Source organism: Castanea sativa, chromosome 2, assembly GCF_040712315.1.
Source record: "Castanea sativa cultivar Marrone di Chiusa Pesio chromosome 2, ASM4071231v1".
NCBI classification, from domain to species: domain Eukaryota; kingdom Viridiplantae; phylum Streptophyta; class Magnoliopsida; order Fagales; family Fagaceae; genus Castanea; species Castanea sativa.
In genome coordinates, this window is record NC_134014.1 from 52,186,298 (window position 1) to 52,208,106 (window position 21,809).

The 21,809-nt window shown below is 35.7% G+C and overlaps 2 protein-coding genes across 2 annotated transcripts; both read left to right on the forward strand.

The window, feature by feature from the left end:
• Positions 1 to 416: 416 nt before the first annotated feature.
• LOC142623312 (uncharacterized) lies at positions 417 to 10,427 on the forward strand. Its single transcript, XM_075796710.1, has 10 exons — positions 417 to 618; positions 731 to 759; positions 900 to 946; positions 1,660 to 1,725; positions 2,226 to 2,266; positions 2,889 to 3,025; positions 6,110 to 6,200; positions 6,954 to 7,025; positions 9,643 to 9,755; positions 10,049 to 10,427. Exons 1-10 carry the CDS (start codon positions 536 to 538, stop codon positions 10,168 to 10,170), a joined length of 801 nt encoding a protein of 266 aa, XP_075652825.1. The 5' UTR covers positions 417 to 535; the 3' UTR covers positions 10,171 to 10,427.
• A 1,626-nt stretch (positions 10,428 to 12,053) lies between these two features.
• Positions 12,054 to 17,854, forward strand: LOC142624053 (uncharacterized). Its single transcript, XM_075797555.1, has 5 exons — positions 12,054 to 12,591; positions 13,441 to 14,803; positions 16,136 to 16,336; positions 16,423 to 16,574; positions 16,950 to 17,854. The coding sequence occupies exons 2-5, from the start codon at positions 13,471 to 13,473 to the stop codon at positions 17,412 to 17,414; spliced, it is 2,151 nt and encodes a 716-aa protein (XP_075653670.1). The 5' UTR covers positions 12,054 to 12,591; positions 13,441 to 13,470; the 3' UTR covers positions 17,415 to 17,854.
• The last annotated feature ends 3,955 nt before the right edge of the window (positions 17,855 to 21,809 follow it).

A 21,809-nucleotide genomic window follows, 5' to 3' on the forward strand; every position in this document is an offset into this window, starting at 1 on the left:
TTTTCTTCCACATCAGGTTCTACCGCTTACAAATCGAGACTTAAAAACTCGAGATGCTAGTTTACAATATTGTTTTGAAACGTGACAACTAACTAAATTTTTTGATATTTAATGGTATTTGGAAAGAAAATTCCAAGTTCTCCCGAATATCATTCTAATTATTTTTTGAGAGATGTTACATTCACAATATTTTTATAATAAATCACAGGTGGTTAGTTATTATTGGTTCAAATTTGAACCTAACATTAAGATTACTTTTTTATTTCAACAATAATAACCAGTAACAATTTGCTACTTAAAATTTATTGTAAAAATGTTGTATATATATATATATATATATATATATATATATATATATTTTTTTTTTGGGCTTTAATTCCACCGAAAAAGGGGTAACCTATATAAACCAAGCGAATATAAGCCAAGGAAGCATACGCCACCGCCACAGCCACCGTTGTCAACTCTGAAAGCAGGGTTATTCTCAGTAGTCGAGCTTCGCTCATTTCCTCTTTTTCTTCTTTGCAAAAACATAAACATGGGCCGCAACAACAAGACCAGCCGGAACAAAAACCACCACTCCCACAGGGGCCAATCTAGCCGAACCCATCAACTTCAACGGTTATTCCCTTTCATTCCCACACTCTCTCTCTCTCTCTCTCTCTCTCTCTCTTTTTGGTTTTATTTTTAGCTTTGAGTTTCCTATTTCTCACTTTGGCCCATTCTTTTTCAGGGAGGACGAGTCTCTGCCATCTGATCAAGGTTCCAATTTAATAATTTGGTTTTTTATTTTTATTTTGTTTTATCTTAGGTTTCAAAATTTGAGTTTGAAAGGTGTTTGATATATTGCCGCTGTGACTGTCATTGATATTGGGACTCTGATAACTTTTCTACTATTGCAGTACCTGAAGAGGAGCCAGCAGGTCCAACAATCCAACTTGCTATGTGGGTATGCATAATTTCTTTTCACTACCATAAATTTTCTTTTATTTTGATTTGTTCTGTGCTATTCATACTATTCATTGTAAACTGAGCTGCATTTTGTGTTTGGGCTTTTTCTCTACTATGAGAGCATTGTGCATTGGGTACGAATTTTACCACATGCAGCCAGTCAGTTTTAAGCATGTGACCTCACCCTCCATTCATTCTTATGGGAGAACAAAGTTTTGTTTGAGCTAAAAACTCATTGGCTCATATAACAAATGTCATTTTTGAGTAATTATATTGTGGTTATAATTGTTATTAGATCAATTTGTATTTGACTGAATTCTGGGGTGGGTGAAATCTGAGTACCATCTTGTGAGCTACACCCAGTGGGGGATTGGCATCAATTTGCCGGATGGCTCCTTTGTTTGTCTGTGTTGTTACACTCGCCTTTCCTCTTGGTCCACTGCTATGCCTATGTATTTTGCTTGGATTTTTAGTGTTTTTAATGAAGTTTCAAAGATAATCTCCCCTTCCCCCCCCCCCCCCCCCCCTTGGCTCCCTCTCTCTGTCTCTCAAACCCCCTTTCCCTCTAATTCGTTTCTATGAAAAAAAAAATTATTTGAAATTTATAATGGGGAAGATCGGTGATGTTTTTAAGATCTGAAACTCTGTCACATTTGAATTGCATGGAGTTTTGCGACAATGAGGTTAAGTGGTGTTGTGTTTTTGGTTCAGGATTTTGGGCAATGCGATGCAAAAAGGTGCACGGGACGGAAGCTTTCAAGATTCGGCTTGTTAAAAGAAAGTCTCTGGTTCACATTTTGTCACTATTCATGTTTTGCTCATGCAAATTTTCATCTGTCTTATGTTAACTGGAATGTAATTATTCCTTACTGTTGATTCTATCTAGGCATGACGGTTGGGTTTTGGTCTCTAACATCATTTTTAAGTATTTTACTTTTTCATTTATTTTATTGTGTTTGGTAGAAAATGAGAATATCATGAGTTGAAATTTATTCTTGATTAAGTTCTATTGGCCAATTAAACTTAGACTCCTAACTCCTAAGAGGTATAGCAAAGTAAGTCTGAATCTTAAACTAATTACCTAAAAGCAATGTTGTTTAATACAATTGATTCATGCTTACTTGAGATTTGGAAACCAAACTTTTGTTCAAGCTGAGATTCCTTTGCTTCAGCTAATTATTTACTTTATATAGTATATTTATTAACATCCAATTCTGTCATGACATAGAGACACTATCACACGTCTGTAATCCTGACATTTAAAAAAATTCTTGCAGGAGTTGCGTGTGAATAATGGATTTGGGGGAATTGTTTTAAGGTACTTATGGATTACTTTGCTTTTCCTTAATTTCTCTGTGGTGTTACTTATCGAAAAATTTGTCTGGTTTTAAATTATTTTATTGAATGAATCCAAATTTTATCTTTGTGATGTTAATATGGAGATCTGTGATGTCATCAATGAGTTTTAGCTCAAATGCTACTTCTTAATACTGCCCCCCTTTTCCCAAGGAGCTCAAAAGAATAAAATCCTCAATGATCAGAAGTGTCTATTTGGTTTGATTTTTGGGACAGGAAAGGTGGGCAAGTTAATGGGGCTGTAAATGTTTGGTTGTGTGCCAACTGCCAAGCGTAAGGGAGAGGCTTACAATTAATTATTTGAATGTAAATCTGTAGGCAACATATTACTTGTGTTAAGTAGATGATACCTCTAAAATTACCTATAAAAAGAAAAGAAAAGATGATACCTCTTAAATGAAATTGGATGTTACTGCATTCCTTATGGCTTAGGTGGCAAAGGGATGGGTGGGTGGGGTAGTTTGTAGGTTGAAATCTAATCAATATACTATAAATTAATATTTTATATTTTCATATTAAACATTTAAATTCCTGTATTCAATTTTTATTTATTTATTTATTTATTTTTGTATTTTGATATTCAGTCCAGTTGGTACACAATGCGTCTCTAGAGAAGATCATAGCTTAATGAAGAGGAAAGGATTAGCTGTTGTGGATTGCTCATGGGCACGTTTGAGTGATGTACCTTTCGTGAAGCTGCGTTGTGCTGCTCCTCGACTCTGTATGGACTTCATTCTTTAAATAGTATACTACCTTGCTGATCATATTATTTAGACACTAATCTAATCAGGGATATTCATAGTATCTTATTTAAAATAGAGGTGTACATCCTTGCCGTTAAATATGTATATTTGTTAAATTCCTGTATCGACTTAATTTGTTAAATGGTACATCCTTGAGGATGGAAGTTGTGGTTCAGTATAGTCTACAAAATACATTGAGGTTTGGCCCAATACATCACTGACCCCTAGAAAGTAGCAGTCACCAAACAACAGCCCAAGGTAATTCCTTCCCTCAATTGATCAAATTCTTCCAACAATACAGAATTGTTCCAAGGAACATACTCTCTTCCTGCTATTGCTTCCTTGATGCGTCTGTCCTATGTCAGGATCACCATGCTTTGGAATCCTTGCTAACTTGGTAGATAGCCTCTCTAGCTTCTAACAGTATTGTGTGTCTGGTGTTTGAGATTTGGCAAGATTGACATCATTTAAACACCTCATTTCCCTCTTTGTCCTTGGCAAGAAAGGAAATCCTTCCTCTGTTCGTATTGTGTGTACTATGACCTGCTATAGCAGTAACTGCCAATCATGTTGAATCTTCCTGTTATCAAAAACGTTGTGGTTTATTGGACTTGGGTGGACTTCCTCCTTATTTAAAAATGCTGCGTTGTACCTGCCAATCAAAATATTACAAGACATAAGTGCCTTTCCTTCAAAGATGAGTTGGTTCCTACATCTCCATGTTGTCCACAGAGTAATAGAAATAATGACGTCAAATAGTGGGTTGAGTTCCTTATAGTGTTCCAAATTTCGCAGCCATTACTAAGCCAGTAGTGGATATTGCAAGGCTTCAGGGACTCTGTTCTAAGGTTAAGACTTAAGATCAGTACCCAGCCACAATACCTTTGCAAAAGGAAACTGCGTGCTTTATCTCTCACTATATTTCTCCTATTCGAAGCATGATTGTAAGCAGGGCTTTGTTCAACACTTTCCAAAGGAAAACAATGATCCTACATGGAATTCTTAATTTCAATAGGTGTTTTCAAAACCCTTTACTACTGTTTCCATTATTATTGAGCTTAAGACTACCTTTCTCAACCTCATATAATCCACCGCTTGATAAAGGCCAGATAAGTTTATCTTCACCTTCTGTTAGGGAGATAGGGGTGGAGATAATATATTGTGCTTCCTCAAAAGCATAGATTTGATTCAAGAGTTGTGTATTCCAAGTTTTGGTGTCGTCGTTAATGTGTTCAGAGACTTTATGAATTACTAGTTCTTGAAGTTGAGGTTCATTCACTCTGGGAGGGTACCCAGCTGAGTGGTTGATGTCTATCCCCCTACACTAATCCACTCTCCACTAGGCCTGTGTCAAAGGTAAATTCTTGCAAGAGTGTCGGCTTTTTTTAGTACCAGGAGTCTTGTGGTTTACACTTCCAATCTAGGAGAGTACCCTTAGGAATGTATTTGGCCTTCAAGGTTCTAGCTAGGATTGAGGAAGGTTGGTTTGAAAGTCTCCACAATTGTTTGGCAAACATTGCCTTATTCATCCAAGCTGTTTTCCTAAGACCCAAGCCTTTGCTTGACTTAGGTTTGCAAAGAGTTTCCCAACTTATGAGATGGGGTTTTCTCTTATCATTTCCATGTCCCAACTTATGAGATGGGGTTGACTCAAGAACTTTGAAACAAGAATGAATTTCTTTTTTTACTGATAAAAAAAAGAGATTAAAATTCCTTTGCCAATGAACCTTGGTTCAAATGGCACTTCTTCCTCTCATATTTATGGGTGGAGGATGAAGTCATGGGTTCAAAACTCATTGATTGTGGAAATTGTCTTTATGTGGTTTCAAATGATAAAGTACGGAGTTTGGAAGGAGTCCATTGGGATATTTTAAAATTTAATGGAGTGCACTAAAATTTTAACTTTAGGAAGGTTTGTACCTTACCAATAAAAAAATTCCTTCTGATGAATCATTCCAAGCTTGTCAACACTCGGAAAAAATATTCTGTATTTTGTTGATTAGAATTTTGCAGTTTCCATATGTACAACTTGGATTTTTAACATTGACTAGAATCAGGCTTATTAACATTATTTTTCTTATACCAGACTATTAACTAGAGAAGTTGGTCATTCACATCCTTAGTGCCAGTCACTTTTTATATTTAATGAAATTTTTACTTATAAAAAAATTTGGTCATTGAATTGATAAATGGCCCCTTTCCTGCAAATGTCTGTGATTTCTAATGCATTGATTGTTCTTCTAAATTCTATAGTGATCCAATTAATTTACCTGAAGAGAAACATGTATATGTAAGGGCATAGGATAGAGATATGATGGCCGGAGGCTCATTCAAAACCGAGAAAGTGGGATCACTTACAGAATCTGTAATGTATGGACTGGTTTTTGTCTTTCCTTTCTCCCCATTCCTTAAAATTCAAATTGCCTTAAAGCAAAGAATTTTCTATTGAAGAGAGTGAGGCTTACTTTTTATTTGCATTGAAATTATGGTTCTTTCCTTCACCTGATGACTTCTTGATTTAAGCTTTTGTTTTGTTGAATTACGGATGGTATGCTGGTTGACTGGCTTGAATTTGATTAAATGGTTTAAGTGAATGGAAGTTGTTGATATCCTTGTTGATGGCAAATGTCAAGTTAAAAGCACCTTGGCATAGGATGATTATATTCTTTCCTATGGTTGTAGTTATCATGTCTGCAAGGGAATACAGGATTTTTCTTGTATTCCATCAAAGGAGGATATATGGCACCTTCACATGAAAGTAGATTATTTTGCTTGCACCAGAATCTGAAAACAACTCTTGTTCTTGTTCTTGTTCTTCTTTTAATTTTGTTTTTTTGTTTTTTTTTTTAATGTGGCTTTGCACATATAATTTCTTACACTATTTTTTTACTTTTGGTTAATTTTCTTATAGAGGTGATGTGTTAAAGAATTTATTGCACTTTTGAAATGTCTCTGGTATCTGTTTTCCTGGAATTTATTGCACTTGTAAAATGTCTGTGATTGGTCATGGAATTGTTGTGTTTGATTATCCCTTAACATTGACAAATCACTTGAAATTGCAGTACCATGGCTGGTTGCAGCAAATCCGGTAAATTATGGTAGACCATGTCAACTATCTTGTGTGGAGGCATTATCTGCAGCTCTAATCATTTGGTACCCAAACCTGTTCCTAAGTTATACAGTTTTCTTAAAGTGCTAAACGCATGCTGAAGTTTGTAACTCTCTTTTTACATTGGTGCATGTCTTGTTGTATCAACCAGCTCTTAAATATATGTGATCTGTAGATTGCATTATAGATGTGGGTTTTGACAAGGAGTTCTTATCACATATTATATACATAGTCTAATGTGAGTAATTATTGTTTGTTTGAGAGATGAGGTTACTGGCTCATTTCAGTTTTGGTAAGAGGAAATATGAAGTTGCTATTATTTGTATTCTTGTAGCCAAAAGTTCAGAGATACTATAATGAGACTCCTATGGTAGAATAGCTTAACAAGACTTTAAAAGCCTAATAATGTTTGAACCTATGAATGTTCAGGGACGTCTGATCCCACCATAAGGCACACCCTCTGTGGAATTAACTATTAAATCTTGCATTTGATGGAACTTTTCTGAGATCTGAAGGAAAATGCTCTGATTGTCTGATACTTTCAAGACACCCAGTCTGTTTTAGTTTTACTTAATTTCTTTTATTTATTTTTACTTTCCCAACTTTAATTAGGTAGAGTCATGCATAATCTACTTCAGCAGCATCTCTAATTTTGACAGGTTACTGTTCTAGTGTGCTTGATATCTCTACCTTCTATGTTATGAACATGTCTTATTCTGTTGCACCCAAGATCAAATATGTTCTCCAGTAGAGGAATTTAAACCTGTTCTCATAATTCTGTTTATATGGTTTAACAGTGGGGAAGAGGAAACTGCAAATCTGTTGCTTGGCAAGTTCAAATGGGGCCATGCTTTCCTATCCCTCAACAGGTGTCTCTGTTCATTTATCAACATATTTTTTCTTTTTGAAATATGAAGTCTTATTAATTGGAAGTGTGGCCCATTTATACAAGTAATTTGAGATTGACTTGACCAGGCCAAATTTTTTTTAACCTCATGCACTAAAAGATGGCCAAGATATCATTATTGAGTGTCCCTATCCCCCTTAGAAGTTGTGGGCTTCAACTCCTTAAATGAGCTTCTATTTCTTTTTTATAAATTGATCATAAGAGTGCAGAAAGTATAACCAAACACAGCTATCTGACATATCTTTCAAAAATTCTAATAATCTTGAACCTACATAAATCTTTGCAATTAATTTCTTCTTTTGGATAAATTATTTTATAGTTTTTTGCATGATACAAATTTAAAAGCGGAAATCACATTTTCGTCCCTACATTTTCAGGCGATTCCCACTTTGGTTCCTAGATTTTATTTTTACCACTTTTAGTCCCTATCTTGAAAAACGTTTCCCGTTTTGGTCCCTGCCGTTACATCACAGACAGAATATGCACACGTGGCAAACGGCAGAATTAAAAAAATATTAAAAATATTAAATTTTATTTTAAAATAAAATAAAATTTTAGTTATCATTTAATTATTTAAATAATAATTGTTCTTCATGTTCTTCCCAAGAACATGATTGCCCAGAAAATAAGAAATTCAAGATTTTATTCTTTTTTATTTTATTTTCTTAGCATCCAAACAAGCAAAAACATATACAAACCATGATTTTACTCAGATACTCTAACACAATCAACTAACAAAATCCAAAACACTTAAGTAGTCCCACTTATTATTATCAACCCAGAGTTAGCGAAACGAGGACATTGAGCCAGACATCGGTGAGGACTAGAGCAACGATGGTGATGATGGAGAGCAAGGCCAAGACGATGCGGTCGTCGACAATGATGTGGAAGAGGAGGAGTGGACGGTTGCAGAGGAAGTAGAGGAAAGACCAGGCGACGAAGATGGCGACGAAGACGATCATGGAGATCGGGTGCCAGAGGAGGAAGAGGATGAGGAGCGCGATGAACGTGTAGTTCACGTGGAAGTGATCGAGGTTGCGCTTGACGCGGGCGGTGGCTTCGCCGAGTGTGTAAGGGCGCGTGAACCTAGATGGTCACCATGGAGATCTGATCTGATTTGATTTTCTTCTCTCTCTAAACCCAGATGGTCACCATGGAGATCTGATCTGATCTTCTTCTGTCTCTAAACCCAGATTGTCACCGTGGAGATCTGATATGATCTTCTTCCTTTTCAGTCTTTCATCCTCTGACATCTGATCTTCTCTCTCTCTAAACCCAGATGGTCACCGTGGTTTGATCTAGCTCATAATTGTGTTTTGGAGTATTTTATTGATGAAGATTGGCTTTGAGTTTTGGAATTTTGTTTTTGATCTGACCGTGTTTTGGGTTTTGTTCGTTTTATTTATTTATTTATTTATTTTTTTGATTAAGTGTTTTGGGTTCTGTTAGTTGATTGTGTTAGAGTATCTGTGTTTGATCATGGTTTTGTATATGTTTTTGCTTGTTTAGATGCTAAGAAAATGAAATAAGAGAGAAGAACATGAAAAACCTTATTTTTTGGGCAACCATGTTCTTCCCAAGAACATGAAGAACAATTATTTTTAACTAAAATTTTTAATATTTTTATTTTAAAATTATTGATAACTAAAATTTTATTTTATTTTAAAATAAAATAAAATATTTTAAATATTTTTTTAATTTTGCCGTTTGCCACGTGTGCATAATTCGTCTATGATGTAACGGCAGGGACCAAAACGGGAAACATTTTTCCAGATAGGGACTAAAAGTGGTAAAAATAAAATTTAGGAATCAAAGTGGGAATCGCCTGAAAATGTAGGGACGAAAATGTGATTTTCGACAAATTTAAATTGCATAAACTAATTGCCTGGGGTTTTTTTACACCTCAGGTCAATTGAGTGTGCCTGTCTGCACAAAGTTTCACAGTAAAACGGGCAAAACCTCATCTCTCAAACACCTAGTTGACTTGGGACGTTAAGATGATATTTTCTTCCCTCTGGACCTGGCCTGTCTCTTAACATTTGAGTTTGACCTGGGTTCTTAATTTTAATAGGACCTGTTTGTTGGGTCTCAGGTTCCTGCTGGAGTGAATGATATTATGTTTCTAGAAGGTAGTTGTTAGTTACAGGCTTACAGCATAGGTAATTACAATTACAGCAACAATGACCAAGTCTTAGTCCCAAAGTATTGGACCAGCTATGGATCCTTAATATACTAATTAATATCAAGGTTGGCCACATGAAAAGACAAACAAAGAAATAAAGAAGAAAGAAGATTTATAAATCTCTATTGACATGGTAAGAGATCTTTTCAATAAGTTAAGACGGCACAAGTTAATCTTTTTAAAATATAACTAAACTATGCATGAGTCATTGTAATACCACTGGAATAATTGATTGAAGGTGATCCTAGAAATTGTGGGGTGTATTGATTCCAAAGGATTTGGGATGTTAAACTGCATTTGCCTCAGCAGCTGTATTTACAATGCAATTTCATTTCCTTGGAGAATTGAATTTTTAACTCTTTTTTAAATTTTGACCTTTTTGTTTTTTTAAATGCAGGGAACTTCTAAAGGCATACTCTGAATGTGAAAATAGTGCTGATATTATTTCAATTCAAAATTCTTGGCTTTCACAAGAAAGTCAGGTCCCAAAGGTTCTCCCAGAAGTGGAAGGTATATGTTTGTGGCTGTCAAAACCAAAAAAATCAATTCTCTATGTACTCCTTTTATTTTCTCTGCTTTTTATGTTATCTCCATGAGACCTATCATATATGCCTATTACTCTAGAGAGACCAGTTGGAGGCCATTGTACTCATAATCCTTTCCATAAGCCTTACATGAACTCTAAATCATGTATGTCATCATGAAATGGAGGAAAAAATTTATTTACGCAAAATTGTCACTTAGTTTAGCACGGCAATGACTTATGCTGACCTCAGAATATGTTTTGCTCTCGGCTGCTACAGGAACAGACATGGCATCTCATAATGAGGATGAGAACTCTTGTGATTCTGAAGATGGGCTTCCACCACTTGAAAGGAATATGAATCATATGAACCTGCAGGAAAGTGATGAAGAAAGTGAGTAAATGGTGAGGTGGTATTTATGAAGACACAGTAACACAAATACGCCCTGAAGAGGCGCCTATGTGAGGATTTGTACCATGATTTTGGCTTTTATTGTATGTAGTTAAAGTTATAATACTGTTTAAAAAAAAAAATTAATGTATCTCTAGGTTTAAGTTATCTACTTCGTGCGTTTTAGTGTAGGTTGGTTTTTCTGTTTTAGTTGTTATATCAACTTTCTTATTTCAAAAAATGATAAATATTACCTTTTCCTTTTTCCTTTGAGGATCCTTTTTGCCTGATCAAATGCAGTTGTTTACAGGGCAACACCTTTTACCCCCATTGATACCTGACATTTTAGGTTTTCTAAATCATAGATTTACTTCATTATTATTGTTTTCAATCCAGATAATAGTTGGCCTTGAATTTGATATTTTTGTTTGTTTGTTTTTTTTTTTTTTAAAATGTAAGAATAATGCTTACAACAAAATAAAATGTGTATTTTCTTTAAGAATCAATATAAAAGATTGAGCAAATTCACACGTCCCTGGAATTTCATTAAATTTTTCTAAAGTATGTGATGTTCATTTGAGAAAACAGCAAGGTTAAACATGAATCACGTTAATAGTATCTTTCCTTTACAAGTTAGGGAGGTGTTAGAGTCAGATAAACTACCCAACGCTTAAACCTAACCCGCTAATTCATGAATGGTCTAATCCATGAAAACCATTCATGTTGGGTTGATAGTGGTCTTTAATTGTACCCTCTCTGTTCTCATTGGTGTCACTTGGAATATTTTTATGCCTGGGCAAGTCCAGTTTAATGGGCTGGATTTTAAATAAATTCCGGCTTGGCCTTGTTTGGTAAATAGAACTACCAAATACCTCAACACTGAACAGGAAGAAAAACAATAAAAAAATAAATAAACACAAATTTTTTTTTACAACTTTATATATTCTGATTGGTAGTTTCTCAAAAAATATATATTATTCTAATTGGTACAATATTATTCTCGCATGATTAATTTCTGATATCTTTTTGTTACACTTCATATTAAATCTTAGGCTTTTAGTTTTATTAATTTGAAATGTCTATCTGTCTCTCTTGCCATCCATTAAACTCTTCCAAGTTCTGCATATGACTTGCTCTTAAATCAAATTTTTTTTTACTCCATTATTGTCTAGAATAACAAGCATAAATAATGGAGATGGATAATTTCACAAAGTTTGAGACTTTACTTTATAACATTAAATTACGAAATAGGCTATAAATTTTGGACTTTTTATTATGGGAAAAAGATTTTCCCCTCTTGTTTACGCTAGTTCATAATTCTCCATTTATCTTTAAAACCAACCAAATTTCCCTTCTTTATATGAAAAATGAACAAATACTTCAAATCCGTTGTTTTTTCAATTAAATTCAACGAAATTACAATAATTATAAATTCAATCTAAGAAAACAATACCACAATCTTCAACTTTTTCTTTTCTATATAGTGTACAATTAGTAATTTTCTTTACAAAATTTCGTTAGATTTAACTGAAAAAGTGAAAAATTGAATTATTAGCTCATTTCCTAGTATATAAAGAGGAAAAATTTTTGATTTAAAAAGTGAATGGCAAAATTGTGAACTACTCCAAAGAGAGATACTTTTTTTGTTGCGGAAAACAAAAAGGCAAAAAAGAAAAAAAGAGTAAAGTTTCTATTTCTTGCCACGTCAATATTTTAGATTTTAGAGGTGCCCAATTAGAATCCAGTCCTTGACCAAGACCTCCCAAAAAACCCACAGAGCCGAGCCGAAAATGTGAGAAGCATTCATTTCCACGTGTACCAAGCGAGGGGCAAAATCGTCAAATCGGTAACCAAAAATCAGTATTTTTAGTTGGAAAACCCAAACCCCTCCTTTAATTTCGTACTCTCTCACCCATCCCCTCCCTTCCTCTCCTCGATAACTCACTCTCAAAAAAAACAAAAACACACACAAACAAACACAACTTCGAAACATAAACAAAATAAACACAAATAAAAACCCTAGAAACCAAACCATATCCCCTTAAAACAAAAACAAGAAAACCAATTTGGTTTTCTATTTTTTTTTTAAAAACTTTCTGCTTCCAATTTGTTTTCCTTGTTTTCTTTATTTCTTTAAACAGAAAAAGAAAATTTTTGGAGGCAGATTTTTTTTTTTTTTTTTTTGGTTTTTATGGGGGAGCCTTAATTTTTTTTTAGATTAACGAAAATCTGAGCGTGTTTATAGTGTGGATTTTGTTAATTTTTGTGTTTTTTGTGTTTTTTTGGTTAAACTGCGAGCTTTTTCTTTTTTGCTCTAATGTGTGGGTTTTGTGTTGTGAAATTTAGGGTTTCACATATCATCTCCTTTCCCTTGAGGAAGTTTTAGGCTTTTTCACTGTTTCCAGCGCCGCGATTCTCAGCTATATATTCCTGTGAGTATCTAATTTGCCCTGCTTCAATTAATTAGGGTTTTTTCCGTTTATTTCTCTGGCATTGTGTTGAGTATAAGTCTTGTTTGGCTTCGTGGAATATGTCATGATTTCTTAAGAAAACGCGTTAGTGTTTGGTTTGAAAGTATATCTTTTGATAATATGATTTTGGGGGTTTTTTTTTTGGGAGGGCATAATTTGAATGATTAAGTAGTGGGATTGTGTTAATTTGTGGGAAAATTATTAATTATCTACAAATAATCTATGATTTTTAGATTTTTGAGGATTTTGATAGTTGTTATTTATTTTGAGAACTTCAAATAAATAAATAAATAAATAAATAAATAAAAAAAAAAAAAAAATATATATATATATATATATATATATATATATATATATATATATATATATATATATAAGTAACATATAGCTAAAGATATGTTGAGGTTTTGTGTCATGTCCCTACCGTGCTGTGTCTCTGTCCGTGTCCTTGCTTCTTAGCTTGTGCTTATTTCTACACCCAATAGCTTTCCTTCTTGGAGAATTTACACATTTTTGTTTAAACAAAATGGAGTGTTTTTTGTATCTGGGTTTGGTTCTGCCTTTTTGTTTTATTATTCTGTATGTGGGTTTTATACAATGTATTGTGTGGTATTTGTAAGTTAAGTTGCTTAGGCAGTTTCCAGATTGTGATCATTTTATTGAGATGATGCTAATTATCACTCTTATTTTCAAGTAAATGTTCTTTGTTATTAGTACTGGTTGGAGATGACCTCTTATTGTTTTTCCAAGTATTGGTTGTGGTTTTCTCTTTAAGTGGCTGATTGTGTCTCATTTCTAATGCTTAATCAGGGTTGTGAAGGTGAGTTTTATTTGGAAAAGATGTCATCACAATATCCAATTCTTGACAATCGACCAATTGATCAATGGAAGGTTACAGAGCTAAAAGAGGAGCTTAAAAGAAGGAGATTAACAACTACTGGTTTAAAGGCTGATTTGATTAAACGTCTGGATGAAGCTATTCTCATCGAAAGGGAAAATGCTGCAAAGCTTGCCGAAATGGAAAATGCGGCAAAGCTTGCCGAAATGGAAAAGGCTGCAAAGGATGCGGATAATGGATTTGAATGTGGAGTCGAATCTGTAGTTGGATCAAAAGATGCGCAGTCAGTGCAAGTTGCTGCAGAAACTGATATAGACCTTGCAGATGACAGTGGTAAAAAGAACAAGAACGAAAATGCAGATAATGATATGGTTCAGGTTGATATTAATGAGAGTACGGCAACCTTGGATCAAGGAAAAGTTGAGGAAGATGACATGCTTGGTCATTTTGATTCTTCTAGGGTGGAAGAGGAGATAGTTGTTCAGACAACCACTGTTGAAACCAGCATTGAAGTAACTGAGACTGTGGTATCTGAGGTAGTGTTGAGTGGGCAAGATTCAGAGAACGTGGAAACCCATGAGGAGAATGGAAACTTAAAATCCCAGCTGGAAAATGATGATCTGAAGTCCCATCTGGAGATTGAGGAATCAAAGCCCCAGTTGGAGAGTGAGGATTTGAAGCCCCAGCTGGAGAGTGAGGAATCAAAGCCCCAGCTGGAAAATGAGAGTTTAAATCCTCCATCCGAGGGTGTCATGCTCGACCTTTCGACTCCGGACAACCAGGTATCTGAGGTCAGCCCAATTTTAGGGTCTCAAGTAAAATCTGATTCTATTTCTACTGATTCTGTGTCAATTAATGAAACGATTGAAATAAAGGATAATGTAATTGCTGATCATGTCAATTTAGAACTAGATGTTAAGCCTGAGATGGTGGAACCATCATCCAGCCATGTTGTCCCAGTTGGTGAATCACATCCAATGGATGTTGAGGAGCCACATGAGAACAAGGCATCTGATGGAGGGAAAGATAGCAGCAATGCTACAGATGCAGATATAAACAAGAAAATTGATAGTGCAGATGTAGGGTACTCTGAAAAGTTAAATTTGGACAGGAGTTCTGGTGATGATTCCATGGAAGAGGATGTGCTGGAGAGTAAGCAAATTGATTCTAAGTATAACTCTGAAGAAGTAGAAATTAAGATTGAGAAAAGTCATGTTGTGAAAGAGGAAAGTCATGTTGCTGTTCTTGGGGATGCTTTATCTGTTGAAAAAAAGGAAGTCCATGTTGAGAGTAAAAGTCATCCAGCTGCACCTGCTGAGAAAAGAAAATTTAATGGTAAGGCTTGGGGTCTAAGGGTCATTATTAACTGCTTTTATCATTATTTTATTTAATCAATAAATTTATTGCATTTGTTAACTTCCTTATTATTGCATTGTCTTGAAGTTTTAAGTTGTTTTGCTGTGAAAATTACTCTTATCATTTATTTCTTTCCATATATTACATTGATACTTCTGCCTATTTTCATGCCTGAAAAAGCCTAATGCCCTAACTTTGAACGTGGCTGCCAAGTGGATTAGTTAGTACTTAATAGATCATGGTTGAAGCTGCCAACTGTTTAAGAATCACAAACCCTTTTTAGAATTATGAGGGAACAAAATTCAGTAAACTCATGGTCATCTAATGTGGAGAACTTAAACCTTTAAGAGGGAGCTATTATGATCTTTAGGTTTGATGAAGGGAAATAAAGATTGGAGTAGTTTTCACCCTGCCATTGCCAAGGCTTCCAGATTTAAATATCTATACTTCTTCCCACCTTATACATTGTGTTGTGAGAGGCTTGATAATCACTTGGTGGGGTTATCATGTAAAACAATAATTCTTTGCTTTGAACTTGATTGCTTGTCATCAAGATATTTTTCTTCAGTGAATATGTTCAGACTTCAGACCATATTTGCCTTCAGTGATTGAGTGATATGTATCTATTGAATATCTTTGGACCATTTATTCTATGGAAGCTTAGCTCATTATGTTTTTTCACTGTTTGTGGTTCATTGGGTTATGCTGAGAGTTGTTGTGGAGCTTTTAGATAAGTTTAGCAGGTGCAGTAATGCTTCCATATGGAGTACGATTCCTCGTTGTCTGATGTGTTTGGCAGGAGTGGAATACTTGAACTTTTGAGGGTTGTAAAAGATCAGTTTGTGAGTCCAAAATGCGTTATTATTGTTAGTTTGGTAGTAAAATGCTTATTCAATAGGAGTAGCACTCGGACCCTAATGAATTATATTTTCTACTTTAAGCTTGATGCTATGATTGATTTGTCGGCTTCTTAGAATTGTATTTGAATCGTTGGAGTCTGTTGTTGTTTGAAGTTCTGTTGAGGTTTTCCATTTCTTTTCTTTTTTTGGCTGTTAATTTTTATTATAATTTTGAAGAAATAAGTATGTGAGGTGATAGCCTTTAAAAAGTCAAATGGCATATACCTATGAAAATGCCTTCGCTCAATGGAAACTGTAATTTTCACGGAATTTAAATGCTTGGCAACTGTCACATCTCTATAATCCTTCGCTCATCCCCAATTTTTTATTTTTTAAGTTGTCCATATTTCTTTGAGAACTTTTATTTTTCTTTGTGATTGTATTTTTGATGATCTTTTGGCCGTTTTTACAGATCAACCATTAGTTGGAAGTAATGAGCCAATCAAGAGGCAACGTAGGTGGAACTCTGAAGGCCTCAAAGTTCCAGAGCCCCAGAGCGCTAATTCTACCCCTACAACTACGCCCAAGGACACTTTCCAGTCTGCTGGTATGAAACGTAACTTCTCTAGATCGGACTCTACAAATAGTGAGGATACTCCCAAGGAACGTGTTGGTGAGTTATTGCCATTTTCTTAATGGATTTGATTCCAGCAATACTTGATTTAATTTTTTAATGGTCTTCCTTTTATCTATGGGCAGTTCCTCCATCGCCAAAATCTCCAACTAATTCTCTTAGAATTGATCGATTTCTGCGTCCCTTTACGTTGAAAGCAGTGCAAGAACTTCTTGGCAAAACTGGGAGTGTTACCAGTTTTTGGATGGACCACATCAAGACCCATTGCTATGTTACTGTAAGGCTGATTCTTTTCTCTACTCACCATTCCTTAGCAGGTTTTCATATAAGTGCGCACACACATATCATGTGGCAATAGTAGGCAACCTATCTTTTTGTGGGGGTTTGTTGGGGGTGGGGGAATGGCCTTTCGTTCTCAGAAATCCATAAATTATATTTCTGTATTCCAAATTGGGGGATGTACTTCTGTGCTACCAAGGCTAGTTTTTTTAGCAGTCATTTTAGGATCTATGTCATGTAAATGTGAGAATTCCCTTCAAAAGAAGATCACCTTCGCATTCATCTAGATACGTTTTATGAATAAACGCATCTCAATTTTTGATCATTTAAATATAATTCTAACCCTTCTAATCTGCAAACTGTTGTGATGCAGTACTCATCAGTGGAAGAAGCTGTAGAGACAAGGAATGCTGTGTTTAACTTACAATGGCCTCCAAATGGTGGGCGCCTCCTGGTGGCTGACTTTGTTGATCCTCAGGAAGTGAAATCGCGGGTGGAGGCTCCTCAGACTCCAGTTACGCCTACAAGTGCTGGTCCCATTGTTCCTCCTGCCCCTCCCACCTCGCAGCCCCAGCCCTCACCCCGTCAACATAGGCCGCAGCTTCCACCACCACCTCCTCTACCACCACCACCACCTTTGTCTAACCCACCTCAGTCAAGAGAGCGGGTTCAACTTCCACCCCCACCTCCACTTCCAGAGAAACTTGACCCTCCTATTGTCACTTTGGATGATCTCTTCCGGAAAACCAAGGCAACCCCTCGGATCTACTATTTGCCTTTGACAGAAGAACAAGTAGCAGCAAAACTCACAGCACAGGGCAAAAACACCAGGCAGTAGGGGATCAGGCTATAATCTATCCCTTGCTGCTCAATGGATTTTCTTATGGGTTGTTCAGTATGTTACATAATGGTAAGAAAGTATCATATGATTACATCTTTGCAGGTCTGCAGGTGTTGCTTGTAGGAAGAGATTGTTCCAGCCAAGCAGAAGGATCCAGTTCGTAGATGGGTTTGGGTTTTTTGCCAGGAGTTTGCTTTGGGTTGAGGCTAAGTTTTACTTGATGTTAGAACCCTTCAAACCTAGAGCTCTCTTTAAGTGGACTGATTACAATGGCATCTTGTTTACCCGTGGAACCAGAGTTTTTAGTTTTTACTTTGTAAACTTTATTTGTTAGTGTCGAAATTTCTGTTGGATAATGTCTTATTCAAACATTCAGATTTTGTCTGAGGTTTAGGATCTATATGTTGATGAGTGCGCACATGTTTTAGGCATTTAAACTGCTATTGTTATTTTCTTCTGTATGCCAACTTTCTGCTTCTCTATAGAACCATGGAGTTGTGGGTTGTTATCAAACGAGATTCGGAGGGCTGGTCCCAGTGGTTCCCTCTCATCTCTCCACGAGAGGCACACCTTGCAAGAAATTTGTCACAAAAAAATTGATATCTACAGATATGACAAGTTGTTAATAGTTGGTAAAAATATGATTTCAGTGGGTCTAGATGGGAACCAGTACAAGCTTGTCAACAGTACTGTTCTTCGCTCTCTCAGAAATTCCAAAGGGGGGTGTGTGTGTGTGTGTGTTTTTTTTTTTTTTTTTTCATCGTTTTCTATTTTATTTTGTAATAGAATATTTGAATTGAAATTTTGGTGCGATTTGATTAACGATAGGAAAATTGATTATAATTTCGAGTAATTGTCCACCGTTGAGGAAATCCAAGATTGAGTACTACGCAATGCTCGACAAAGTTGGGGTTCACCATTTTGTTGGACTTAAGTCTCAATTTTTAATATGTTTTTATTTATTTATTTGTTTATATATAGTACTGGATCCGTTTGATTAGGCGTTTTGGGAAATTAAAACAGCAAGCTATTTTTTACAAATGCTTATTTTAAACTCAAAAAACAGTTTAGTGGGTCCATTTGTTTAGCGTTTGGTTAGTTTGCTTTTTGAAATTGAAATGTGCCTTGAAAGCTAATTAAATTGGTTATTTTAGTTATAGGAATTTGTAAATTTTGATGCGGTATTAACATAGTTCCTTGTCGACAAATGTTAGAATGTAATGATCGTGTAGTAGTAGACCCCATTTAAAATGCTAAATGTGGAAACTGTATTCTGGTGTAGAAAAACCAGGTTGTACCTTGTATATAATCATCATGTTTATTGAGTGTAGATCAGTTCATCCCTCCTGTCTAGGGACAATGTCTGTTAATTTGTTGTTGTGGACTGTTGTGCTTGCTTTTAGTAGACAGGGTTGCAGAAATCGTATAAAATTTTTAGTAGTCTAATATTTCGGTGACATTGACATTTGTTCTTTTTCCTTGTGTCCATTGAGTGCGACTTGAAAGATTGTGCATATAGGGTCTGTTTAAGATTTGTTTATTTTGTTAAAATTGAAAATTTTTTGCTGAAAGTATTGTAGATAAAAGTAAAAGTTAGTTGAAATAGTACAATGAAACTCATAAATAGTATCAAAAAGGACAATAAATCCATAATTAGTAGCAAAAATAAGCTAACTTTTTAATTTGAAATCAAACACACTTAATAGAATCCCAATGTTAGGCTGGTGGCTCAATCCTAGCCAAGTTGCATTGTTTACATAAATATAAACAATTAGATTTTGCTTTTAGTAGACGTGTGTGTGTATATAAATGTTTTTTTTTTCTTCACAGAACTTTTGGGAAAACTATGCCCCCTTATTTCTAATTAAAACTTTGGGAAATTGGGAATTAAAGTAAATTCAAAGAAGTACAGGAACCTTGAATCTCGAGTTTAAGTTTTAACTATACCATAAATATCAATTGGTCTATTCTAGGTTCTTTCCCACCATAAACTACAAAAACCACTTGCGAATTAATATTGCCACTGTTCACTGCAAAAACAGTTTAATATTTTTCCTGCTTCTCAATTAGCACCTGTAGATAATCTGTTTCTTCGAAGAATAAATTAAAATGTATAGAAATAAGGAAAAATGGTTTTGATCTTTGGAGGAGATGGGAAAAAAAGGGTGAAGATACGTGGTCATGGTGGTTGTGTGCTACTGTGCAAGGATTGATTGAAAGAGAAATAAATTTAGAGTCATTGTAAACAAGAAGTGAATGGGTTGGGAAATGTATGGATTTAATATGGTGGGGGAGGATGCTGGCTTCTATACTTTTTCCAGGTAGTTGGGGTTGTTGGATTATGGTGCTAATATCATTATCACAGTGATATGCAAGGGTTTTCCTAGTTTGTTCTAAGTCTGTGCTTGTTTTTGACAGAAAATGTTACAACTGAACATGGACAACATTGTACAATCACACAAAGCTAACATAATGAACACAAAACAATACCAAAATATAATCTCACAAATTGTTCCAATAAAAGTTTTATACCAAAAAAAAAAAAAAAATTTAGAGTTGCTTGCAATATTGGCAGATTAGATACTTGGACAAAATATGATTGATCTTATATAAGTGTTGTCCAATTGGGCAGTAGAGCCTGTATCTGTTATCTCCATATCTACTAATTCACTAACCAACGCTAACCATATTTGAGTGATGTTCATAATGTTTACCCAAAACAATGATCAACCTTAAGTTCCCTCATCGTTTGAACTTTGTTATTTTTTTGGGTGTATATGATGTGAAACTAATCTCTCTTTCTTCTCCCCTCCCTTTTCTCTTTCCCTTCTTAATTTTTGATAAATAACGTAAGAGTATTATTAATAATAATAAAGGAATTGCCAAGCCGAGTACATTGGTGATGTACTATGGATGCAGAAATCATGAAACAAGAGAACAACGGTCAAGAAAAATAGGAAAGGAAGAACAGGAAAAATGAGAAAAAACCACACTCCATTCGAAGAGAGTGTGTAAGAAAAAAGACTTAATCTCCAACAAAGAACGTTCGCAACCCTCAAAACTTCTAGCATTCCTCTCTCGCCAAATGCACCAAATCAAGCAGTGAGGTACCAACTTCCAAACATCAATGTGACGATGTCGTGCAAACTTTTCTTGCCAAGCCTCAAACACCTCAAGAACAGTACGAGGCATAACCCACTGAATACCAAACAAGCAGAAAACCAAAGACCACAGCTCCCAAGCTATGGTGCAATGAAGTAGAAGATGGTCCACCGACTCCCCACACCTCTTACACATAAAGCACCAGTCAAGCACAATCACTCGTCTTTTACGAAGGTTGTCTGTTGTTAAGATCTTACCTAAGGAAGCAGACCAAGAAAAGAAGGCTACCCTTGGAGGAGCCTTCGATTGCCATATCATTTTCCATGGAAAGGAAACAAGATTATGAGGGTAGAAGGAACTGTAATAATCTCTAACCTCAAATCCTGTATTCCTTGCAGACTTCCAACAAACCTTATCTGGTCCAAACCCTCTCACTGACGAGGAGTAGACTAGCCCCATAAACAGATCAAAGGCTTCTTCTTCCCAATCTTGTGGAGGACGACGAAATAGCACATTCCAGTGAAACCTCCCAGCAGACCAACCCATAACTTCAGCCACTGAGGAGTCCTTGGACCTACTAAGACAATAAAGCTCCGGAAAGGCCTCTTGGGGAGTACAATCCCCACACCACACATGCTTCCAAAATTTCACTCTAGTACCTTCCCCCACATCATAAACAAGAAGTTTAGAGAAGTTCAACCAGCCACTTCTAATATATCTCCACAAGCTTACCCCATAAGGACTTGTCACCTTCTTCGAACACCAACCACCCCAAATATTCCCATATTTTGCCTCTATAACCCTCCTCCATAAAGCATCATTCTCGGTTCCATACCTCCACAACCATTTACCTAGTAAGACAGAATTAAATTTACCCAACTGTCTTATACCCAACCCCCAATCCTGCAAAGGCCTACAAACCTTGGCCCAATTAACTAAATGAATTTTAGGTTCACCACCAATCCCATCCCACAAAAAGTCTCTCTGTAATTTCTCCATACGCTTGGCCACCTTACCCGTAAAGGAAGAAGGGAAAGAAAGTATGTAGGTAAGGACGATAATGAGCTTTTAATGAGTGTCACCTTACCCCCTTTAGATAAATACATTCTCTTCCAACCTGCTAATCTCCTCTCCAATCTCTCAAGAATAGGGTTCCAAACAGATAAGTTCTTAAATTTTGCACCTAAAGGAAGGCCCAAATATTTCAAGGGCAGCGAAGACTGCCCACACCCCAACAGACCAACCAAAGCCTCCAAATTGGGTACGCCACCAACAGGTACCAACTCAGAT

What these genes read in the sequence shown, in the direction of transcription:
- LOC142623312 (XM_075796710.1), top strand. Translation starts at nt 536, where the DNA reads ATGGGCCGCAACAACAAGACCAGCCGGAACAAAAACCACCACTCCCAC. An exon ending in TTTGGGGGAATTGTTTTAAG is followed by an intron (nt 2,267 to 2,888) that starts GTACTTATGGAT and finishes TTTGATATTCAG; the next exon opens with TCCAGTTGGTACACAATGCG. An exon ending in GCTTTCCTATCCCTCAACAG is followed by an intron (nt 7,026 to 9,642) that starts GTGTCTCTGTTC and finishes TTTTAAATGCAG; the next exon opens with GGAACTTCTAAAGGCATACT.
- LOC142624053 (XM_075797555.1), top strand. Translation starts at nt 13,471, where the DNA reads ATGTCATCACAATATCCAATTCTTGACAATCGACCAATTGATCAATGG. An exon ending in TACTCCCAAGGAACGTGTTG is followed by an intron (nt 16,337 to 16,422) that starts GTGAGTTATTGC and finishes ATCTATGGGCAG; the next exon opens with TTCCTCCATCGCCAAAATCT. An exon ending in AGACCCATTGCTATGTTACT is followed by an intron (nt 16,575 to 16,949) that starts GTAAGGCTGATT and finishes GTTGTGATGCAG; the next exon opens with TACTCATCAGTGGAAGAAGC.